The sequence below is a fragment of the Chlamydotis macqueenii genome, chromosome 14 (genome assembly GCF_036417535.1).
Source record: "Chlamydotis macqueenii isolate bChlMac1 chromosome 14, bChlMac1.mat, whole genome shotgun sequence".
NCBI lineage: Eukaryota > Metazoa > Chordata > Aves > Otidiformes > Otididae > Chlamydotis > Chlamydotis macqueenii.
The window spans coordinates 11650758-11660588 of NC_141569.1; the positions used below are offsets into that span (position 1 = coordinate 11650758).

The 9831-nt window shown below is 45.7% G+C and overlaps 1 protein-coding gene across 1 annotated transcript; it reads left to right on the forward strand.

The window, feature by feature from the left end:
- The first annotated feature begins 3415 nt into the window (after window positions 1-3415).
- On the forward strand, window positions 3416-9382 carry LOC104487274 (ovomucoid). Its single transcript, XM_010130177.2, has 8 exons — window positions 3416-3485; window positions 4495-4514; window positions 5303-5439; window positions 5960-6017; window positions 6299-6435; window positions 7612-7672; window positions 8721-8830; window positions 9313-9382. Exons 1-8 carry the CDS (start codon window positions 3431-3433, stop codon window positions 9356-9358), a joined length of 624 nt encoding a protein of 207 aa, XP_010128479.1. The 5' UTR covers window positions 3416-3430; the 3' UTR covers window positions 9359-9382.
- Window positions 9383-9831: the final 449 nt, after the last annotated feature.

A 9831-nucleotide genomic window follows, 5' to 3' on the forward strand; every position in this document is an offset into this window, starting at 1 on the left:
TCTATAACTTCATCAGGCAGCTGCAGACAGCAATGTGATCCCCTGTAGCCGTCTGCTCCAGGCTGAACAAGCCCGGCTCTGCCAGCTTACCCTGAAAGCCCCGTGCTCCAGGTCCTGACCAGCCTGATGGCCTCTCCTGGACTCGTTCCTGTGTGTCAACATCTGTCCTTGCAGTGTGGCCAAGTACATTTAATTCATTGCATAAATAATATGAAATGGTGTTAGCCTTCGCCTGCAAGGTACAAAGTTCTGCTTGTGGTCTAATTAGTTCAGGAAAACATTCATCGGCATTACCTGAATCAAACTCTATTTAATAAGTTCATAAACACACGGGTATGTTTTCCTATCAGTGTGTTTCAGCCATATCAGTGACTTTGTTTGCCTTATTGCTTAGTTCAAACGGTGCCTTCGGGCACTAGGTGAGAGGCAGATCCTCCATTTCTTCTGCATCGGTTTCTCCAGGCGTCTGGCTCAGCACAAGCAGTTGTTGGCCACACTGCGGCAAAGAGAAAGACAAAGATGGAAACTGCAGTCAGAACTGTATTTAGCAGGCATTTTGGAGTGATTAGAGGCAATTTCATGAAAGAGCTACAACTAATTATTATTATGTCCCACTTTTACAGTAACCATTTGTTAATTTAAAAATGTGAAAACTCAGGAATGTTTAGAAAAGCATCTTAAATAATTTGTCATTCATTTATCAGTGTATTACTTACACTTAGAAGTTGCATACCTGCTGAGAAAATTTCCCAGTGTCAATTTTGATTCTTCCAGAGAGCATGAAATCGATACTGGAAAAACTGTAATGGGAAATTTAAAACAAGAAGTTCCTTGGGTAAGTGAGAGAGGATGTTGTATAAGGGCCAAATCCAGCCCTGGTGTCAGCCCGCAGACCCTCTGGCGCTCAGGACCGTAAAGTCTGGTACCCAGACATGCAGCCCTGCCTTTCCTTGCTTGCTGATCTCTGCTCTCGTGCCGGCTTCCGCATGCATGAGGATTTTCCTTTGGCCAACTGGTCGTTAGCCATATGCTGTGTCTGACTTCGAGGCTTAGAGGAATGTAGTGAAGTGGATGACAGCACGAGATCAGTGGCAGGACTGCAGACCAAATCCTCTGTCTAACTGTTCTTCCAGGAGCAGCTAAGAACTGAGCCACCCATCCTACAGCATGGCGCTTAACCAGCTGTGGGATTTTTCCACGCTGTTATCGAGGCAGGATAACCTGGAGCTGTAACCCTGGGTGAGGAGGCTGTGGATGTTGGCTGGCTGGGGGCTGTGCGCGAGTCTGCTCCCCAGTCAGCACTTAATTGTCACAGACTTGAGTCTCCCTAGATTGTCTGTGCATGAGAGAGTGGAGGAACGGATCTGCTGAACATCAGATGGGTGTTGTGGTCGTCAGAGGAAAGATCGGGGTTGCTTGGGGCTGGTAAGTGCCAGATCCAGTGCTGAACCTGGCAGCTGCAGTGGAAATTTTTTTCTTTGGTGTATATAGGCAACACACGTCAGCCTTTGGCAGAAAGGTGCTCTGCACCATTCAGGGGAGAGGTCAGTCCTGCCCAGAGGACAGCACCCTCCGGGGCAGGGAGCAGCTTGGGGCGGCAGCACACGGGCACCAGGCAGGAGATAGCCTCTCAGAAGCTGCCAGATTGGGTCTGGGAAGGCTGGTGCGGATGATTCACAGAGGTCTTGCTGCCTGGCTGGAGAAGGTGGTGGCAAGGGTCATATTTGACCCAGAAAGATGTACCTCCCTGTACATGCTGAGGAGAAAAGTCTGTGGTTTCCAGAGACACTGTCCATGAGGCACATTAGGGCAACGTGCCTTGAAGATGTGCCAAATCTATCTAAAATATTGATGCATGCCACCTGTAATTTATAGAAACAAACCCACCAGCATAGTTATTTTAATGCTTCTCCCTGTGAAGCAACCCATCTCATTTAGGTACAAATGTAACCCATAAACCCACACAGCCATGCTGCAGCCTTCATAATACGTCAATGCCCAGGATGGGGGATTCCATGCACCATAGTGCAATGTATGGATCAAAGTACAGCCTTTAGACCACTGCGATGTGTCAGACACCAACACAATTTCTCAGGCTACCTTTCAATGATTTCAGCTGAATTTAATTTGATTAATGAGCAGTGCCTTGTTTGTTCAAGGGAGCATCTGTAAAGCATCTCCTACTCAGCAGCTCCCACAATGCTGAAGTCTACACTAAGCACAAACCTCAGCTCCCATGACAAAAAATCCCCAGGCATGCTTGCCATTTTGGATCTGTGAAATGGATTGTGGTGGGAAACTTAGGTTAAAGACAGAACCCACTTCTGCAAAAGCACAGCTGCTAAAACAGCAGAGGTTCAGACCTCCTTCTAGGAAGGAGCAACGTGGAGATGGTATGAAAGGTGGAGATGTGAGACAGATAGGAAAATTGGGACAGGCTCTATGTTTTAACTATCATTTTCTAAAATATCTGTAAGAAGAAAGGAACTATTGTACTTTCAGGTGTAGCTGGCTGTATGTGTACAAATTTACACAACCAATGTGAATGGGTTCCCAAACCTTCAGTGTCTTTTGTTCTTAAGATGCCTTGGCGGAACACTCTGAGTTGGTCGGTGTGTTTAACTGTGCCTGGGTCTGTAAATAAGGGCTCCCTGCTGTTAAGGTTCAAGTGACATTTTTCAGTGGCATTTGACAGAATTTAACCTGCTTTCAAGTATTCTACTGAGCTCTTCTATACCCAGGCATTGAAACTGTCAAGAAGCCCTTTCTTTTATCAAACTAGTGCCAAATACCTCTAGCTTTGCAGGTTGGGCTCAGCCCTGCCAGACTCATCTGCAATGCTTAACCAATTCTGCTGATGGCAAAGCCGCATCTGACCCATCTTTGTATCTTGTGGTGAATATCTGGGAATGTGGACAAAAAAAATAAAAAGCCACCCAAAACCAGAAAGGAGAGCAGAGCTTCTCAGCCTGATCTGCAAACTGGGTAGCGCTGCGCTTTCTGCCTAAGCTGCTCCCTGATGGGAGGCGTCGCTTTGCAGCGATGGATGAAGGACCTGCTGTTTACTCCCCTCAATATTTTGTGCTCCTTATATTTCTGCTAGAATCCTAAAGAGGTTTTTTTTTTTTTGTCTTAAAAGGCTGTTTGTTTGGTTTTGATCACTGAGAACATGTGATACTTGTCTCAAGCTATTAACCAGATGTCCAGCCAAAATCAATTGCCTCGCGGATGCAGACCATTACCTTAAAGTCAAGACCTCAATAAATATTACCAGCCTCATTGTACTGGTGACAGTTTTTACTGGTTGTTTTATGTTACAGTTGAACAGTTTAGACACACCATTTGTATATATTTGCAGCCAGCCTTGGAGAGACCATCTCAGGAGCAGAGCAGGAGCAGGCAGCCTGCAGACTCAAGAAATACTTCCACCATGACCACGGCAGGGCTTTTCCTGTTCCTCTCCTTTACGCTTTGCTGCTTCCCAGGTGAGTAACTCTCAAGGTGCCACAGAGGCTTCATGTCTGAGTCCTGGTTGTCTTTAAAAGGATAAGATAGTGGCTTCAGAGAAAATCTTCCCCTACAAAGAGGTAGGCTCCCTGGGTACGTTAGCATCGTGTGGGATGCAGGAGTGGATTTCAGGATGTAAACGGGATTTCAGTGTAACTGGGATTTCAGTGTAACTGGATCACTGTTGTAGCTGATTGTCTGTCGTAAACACAAATAACTGCAAGTGGTGGTAATTAGTGCTGTTGCGTTTTCTAATGCTGTTGTAACACTGCTACACTGCTTACACTTGTTGTGGTACATTTACAACAAAAGGATAAATACTTGAAACCAGGCCACAACGAGGTGGTCAGACCTCCAGTGACTCGTCTCGAAAACATTGTAATGACACAAGCAAGTTCTTTGCAGGAGCCTGGCAACTTTCCTGCAATGCTTTAGCTGCTAATGGGGAAACAAGAGATGAAAACAAGCCAGAGTCTGATGTTCTCACTCCATATTTACATCTGATGAAATTACAAAGTCAAAGACAATTTTTTTTTTCACACTCTGCTTCTTTAGAATGTGTATTCCTGACAACAAATGCTGTATGTATTTGCTTATCCTGTAGGTGGCTATTTACATTTGCATTTATCTGTATTGACTCAGGTTTCTTTTCAGATACCAGCAGCTCTTTGGGGTCAAAACGGATATGTAAAAAGATAAGGAAGGAGAAGTTACTCTATTTTCAATTAATAAGTCTACCTATCTAAAAATAAGAAATACTCAAAGCTATTAAAAAACATGTTTCACCACAGCCAGCAATAAGCAATGCTATAGAACTTATCAATATAGAAAAAAAAAATCATACATGGTTTATTTAGTTCAGGAAACTATTTACTGGAAATTCAGTTTGGTCCTGCGTACAGGAATGTTACATCCAGATTTCCAACTTTAACTGAGGTCTTATCGTATTGGCTGTTTCACTATTTCTGCCTCTCTTTTCTTTTCCAGATGCTGCCTTTGGGGTTGAGGTGAGTGGAAGATTTCTTTCTTTCACTTTTCTCAGGTATGTGGCCCGGTAAAGACATAACCAAAGGACTGGGAAAATCCTCAGGCCTGGAGGGTACTTAGCTGTTTTACACCTAGTGTGAAATTAGTGTAATTGTAATCAAATTCTACAATGTGAAACACTAAATTATACTGTTCTTGGCTCTACATCTATGTTGTATGTTAATAACGCAGCAGTAGTAATGATACCAAATTTTTGGATGAATTCATTTTTCATTTTCACCAACTTTAAACTGGGCTAAGCTTTAAGCTGGTCATGTATGACTGGCTCTGAACTGATAGCAATAGACTGTGGTGTCAGAACCTACCTGAAGGCAACCTCCTGAAAGAGTAAAATACTATGAGACATTCCAGTTCCCGCACACCAGGCCATTAGCCTTGCTCCTCTGAAAAAAAAATTGATCAGTGTGTTGAGAATGTAAGAGTAATAACAGAAGTGCGCTGGAGGGGCTACAAGAATATAAGAATGGATAGCCTTTGTGAAATAATGCTAAGTGAGTGTGAGAGACCACCACTGATTCACCCCATCTGAGGGGCTGCATGGCTATAGCCCTCTCCTCCTCCTCCTCTCCCGCTGCATGGGGATGTCTCTGCAGGAAGTATTCACCTGTTACCAGACTGACCCACCAGCACAAGTTTGTGCTGTGGCAGTGAAAAACCCACTGCAGGTTGTATCTGTTCACTGTCATGCAAAATGAGTTGTGAACGTGAAATGTCCTCTGTACGCTGTTGCTGTACGTTCCTTCGGCAGGTGGACTGCAGTACGTATCACAACACTACGAATGAGGAAGGCAAAGAGGTGTTGCTCTGCACCGAGACCGTCAGCCCCATCTGTGGTACCGATGGAGTCACCTACAGCCACGAGTGCCTGCTCTGTGCCTACAACATGTACGTGCTGCATAGGAGATCTCAGGCAGCAATGCTTAGGGCTCCTGGCAGCACCGCTTTTCAACAAAGAGCGATCTGTCACATGTCACTTGTGTCAATTCCTTCAAAATGAGCTTGGGTGTCACTGTGTGGCACTCTGTTGCCTAGACATCACTTTAGTCACCATGTCTCTCTTTTGCTGGTGTAATTTATTCAGGTTTTTCTTTTCCAGCTCAAGGATCAGCCAGATGACAGCCCCTAGGGCACATCTCATCACAGCAAAGCAGAGCAAAAGGATGGAGAGATGCTCTGCTCTGAACTGTCCAAAATGGTCCTAAAGCCCTCGGGGGTCTTTACATCCCTGCCAGCCACTCAGTGCTAGCTGATCAGGGACGATGGCTCTACCTTCTCAAAAATATATATATATATAAGCCTGACTGATAGAGTCAGCTTTCCCTTGCGGTAGTTAAATATTTCCAGCACCTAGGATGTAGCAAGACTTCTTTGCTGAAATTCCTAACATTTGTCTTTCCCTCTCCAGAGAATATGGAACAAATGTCAGCAAAGACCATGATGGAGAATGCAAGGAAGTTGCCCCTGTAAGTGAAACCAAGGCCAAAACAAGGGGCAGGTCCTGCTTCTGAGTGGCCAAAGCTGCTTATTGTCTCCCTCAAGAAATAACTCAAACACCAAATAAGAAGACATATGAGACGTCAGAGTCTTGTATTGATCATCTTCAAGTGAGCTGTCATCATAGTGATACCCAAAAAAGCGTTTTTCCTGCTGTGGTGGTATTCTAGGTGGCCAAACAGACACTCTCACCAGATCTACCTGCTTCCCATGAGTAAGCCTTCACCAATGCTTTGTTGTGTGTTCCCAGGTGGACTGCAGTAGATATTCCAACACAACAGACGACGAAGGCAAAGTAGTGTTGCTCTGCAACAAAGACCTCAGCCCCGTCTGCGGTACTGATGGGGTCACCTATGACAACGAGTGCCTGCTGTGCGCCCATGAGCTGTGAGTACTGTGTGTCCGGAGCTCTCCTGTGAGGGACAATGAGTGCTTAGCGCTCCTGGCAGCTGCTCTTCTGAATCTCAGGGCTTCTACCAAGGCCTTTTCTGTAAGGCACTTGGACTTTGACCCTCCTCTTGCACTAGTAACTAGACCTTGTTTTCCTTTGTGATTAGAAGGAAAACTATGCCTCTGATCTAGAGAGAGTAGAGGGCTGGGTGGGGATTTAACACAGGGCAGAATGCTTCTCTCAACTAAGTTTGAAGGGTCTATGTGGCCGATGCTGCCTTGCAGAGGACAGCAATTAATCTAAGGTGCATCTACATTGTCACACAACCTGGCTCCACCCTGGACAATCCCTTGTCCTTCACATCATAAAATCACAGAATAGTTAGGGTTGGAAGGGACCTTTAAAGGCCATCCAGTCTAACCCCGTGCAAGGAGCAGGGACATCTCCAACCAGATCAGGTTGCTCAGAGCCCTGTCCAACCTGGCCTTGAATGTTTCCAGGGATGGAACATCCACCACCTCTCTGGGCAACCTGGGCCACTGTTCCACCACCCTCAGTGTAAAAAATTTCTTCCTTACATAAAGTCTGAATCTACTTCCCTCTATTTTAAAACCATTACCCCTTGTCCTATCACAACAGGCCCTGCTACAGAGTTTCTCCCCATCTTTCCTGTAAGACCCCTTGAGGTACTGGAAGGCTGCTATAAGGTGCCCCTGGAGGCTTCTCTTCTCCAGGCTGAACAGCCCCAACTCTCTCAGCCTGTCCTCACAGGAGAGGTGCTTCAGCCCTCTGGTCATCGTGGCCTCCTCTGGACTCTCTCCAACTGCTCCACGTCCTTCTTATGTCGGGGGCTGCAGAGCTGGACGCAGGTGGGGTCTCACCAGAGCAGAAGGGCAGAATCCCCTCCCTCGACCTGCTGGCCACGCTGCTGCTGCTGCAGCCCAAGATGTGGTTGGCTTTCTGGGCTGTGAGCACACATTGCTGGCTGTATTATGCTGTAAAACAGCACTCTGACAGGCTGTGGCACCACCTGAGCTGGTATCTAGAGCCATGTGGACACATGCTAAGCTGCATGGCTCCTGTACCCTGTATGTTGTACCCCACTGGGACATGGGATTCAGCAGAGCAGGCTGCTTGCAAATCTCCCTAACATTGGTGTCTTCCCTTCCCAGAGAGCATGGAACCAATGTTGGCAAGAAGTACGATGGTGAATGCAAGAAGGAAATTGCTGCAGTAAGTGAACTGTGTGATGTGAGATGGGGTTTCAGTTCTGCTGATGTCAGGGGAAGCACTGCCAGTGTCTGCAGCAGCCCCCAGGCCAGCAGCATCCTACAGGAGTGTAACTGCTGCTGTGCTTCAGCACAGGGAAGATTTTGCTTTCTCCACACGCAATGCACATTATCCACGCTAATGTCAGAAAGGGAAGAGGGTGACTGTGCGGGAAGGGATCAGTAAAAAAGCAGTAGCAGAAATAATCCATCAAGGCAGAGCTGAGAATAAGAACAGAGAATGGCTTTTGGGGTCAGACCAATGGTCCATGAAGTCCATGATGGTTTGATGTAAAGCCTACTCTTAGCAGGGGTCGTAAGGATTGTGTAGGAGAGAGTACGAGTAGAGTGAGTAGGTATGGGACTTCTACTCTTCCAGCCTCCAGCTACTTTCAGATGACAGATCTCAGCTAGGTGCAGTTCCTGTGTAGTCAGTGAGCCTCGATGGATTTCTCCTCCATGAAATTCCTCAGCATCTTCCTGGACCCGTACACGGTTTTGCACTATGATAACCTCTCAGCAAGCGCAGCACCCATTGCACAAAGAAACAAAATCCCATTGGCACAGTATCCAGCTAAGCGCTCATCTTCCTGTTTTAAGACTACGGGAGAGATACTGCACCCTTATACAGGCACCAGCACCTGCACTCCTCCAGACACCGGTGTTTTTCCATTTAATTTCCTGGCCAGGCCGGGAACACGGTGCAGTGTGATCACAAGCATGGCACATTCACCGACGAACTGCTGCTGCTTAGAAATGCTGTGGTCTGGTCATGATATATATCTCTTCACACAGGAAATTATGATCTATTTTTATATTATTAAATTCTTCAGGCATAGGAGAAACTGACACCTCAGTTGATATCAGATTGTGCAAGGAAGTTAATTACTTTTTGTTAGATCGTTATCGTTAGCACTGCAGCTGTAGCTGGGGGTTCAAGCCCTTCTGCTGTTGACTCCTCCATATCCTTCACATTAGACATTTTTATTTAATTATTTATTTTTTTTTTTTAGGTCGACTGCAGTGACTACCCTAAACCTGTCTGCTCGCTTGAGTACATGCCTCTCTGCGGCTCTGACAGCAAAACATACAGCAATAAGTGTACCTTCTGCAACGCAGTCGTGTATGTACAGACACGGATCACATGCGTGTTATCAGTTGCTTCCTATAGGCACAAGTTTGCACAGTTGGCATTTTCTTCTTTGCTGACCGGTGTTGATTAGGGATTTGGAGCAGGAGAGAATACCAGCCATAGTGCCAACCATTCATTTTTTTCATTAGAGCATACAAAGAGCTATGTTTGGTTTGTTATTGTGAATAGTTTGAAGACCATTAGCGTCAATGGAGTTTTTCTTGCACGTTGCAAAGAAAATTAAATTTGAAGTTTTGCTATAGTTTCCCTCCAAATATTTTCAGTCTTAAGAATGGGTTAAATAATTTCACTCATCTCTTAATAATCAAATAGCTAGCAGGACTCTGAGTCTGCCAGTTCTTCGGCTGTGGGGCAGGATCCCATCTGATGCTTTCCCTAGGAGCCAAGCAAAAGGACAGATCATAGCAGGCAGGACTCTGTGTTTAATCCATTTTTTCCTGTCTCACTTTCAGGGACAGCAATGGGACTCTCACTTTAAGCCATTTTGGAAAATGCTGAGTATCGGTGCTGAGAGAAGTCACCACAGGATCCCCACTGGCAAATCCCAACTAAAGATCTCACCTCAGTTTATCTTGCCCTCTGGGGAACTCAGCTCACTCCTGATTTTCTTTCTCAATAAACTGAATCAGCAACATTTCTTTGTCTTATTTAATGTGTTGTCTCATGAAACATTTTCTTCTGATCTGCTGAATGATGATGCCAGGCTGAATAGGTTATGTGCTCATAGCTTTGGGATATAACAAGAGCAATGTCTTGCTCCCCTCCCTCTCACAAAAGGCAGAAAATTAAGTACAGATGCATAAACCTCAGAGCTGTGTGACTTTGCACATAAATGACAGTCAGCCTACAGTGGTGTTCAGACCCTTTTAGACATTAGGCATTGTGAAGGGCTGAAACACCGCTCTGAAGTGACGACGCTAGCTGGTCTCTCAGAAGGTGTTTCCTTGTGTTTTCCCTGTGCAGGCATTGTC

What these genes read in the sequence shown, in the direction of transcription:
- LOC104487274 (XM_010130177.2), top strand. Translation starts at nt 3,431, where the DNA reads ATGACCACGGCAGGGCTTTTCCTGTTCCTCTCCTTTACGCTTTGCTGC. An exon ending in AATGCAAGGAAGTTGCCCCT is followed by an intron (nt 6,018 to 6,298) that starts GTAAGTGAAACC and finishes GTGTGTTCCCAG; the next exon opens with GTGGACTGCAGTAGATATTC. An exon ending in GCAAGAAGGAAATTGCTGCA is followed by an intron (nt 7,673 to 8,720) that starts GTAAGTGAACTG and finishes TTTTTTTTTTAG; the next exon opens with GTCGACTGCAGTGACTACCC.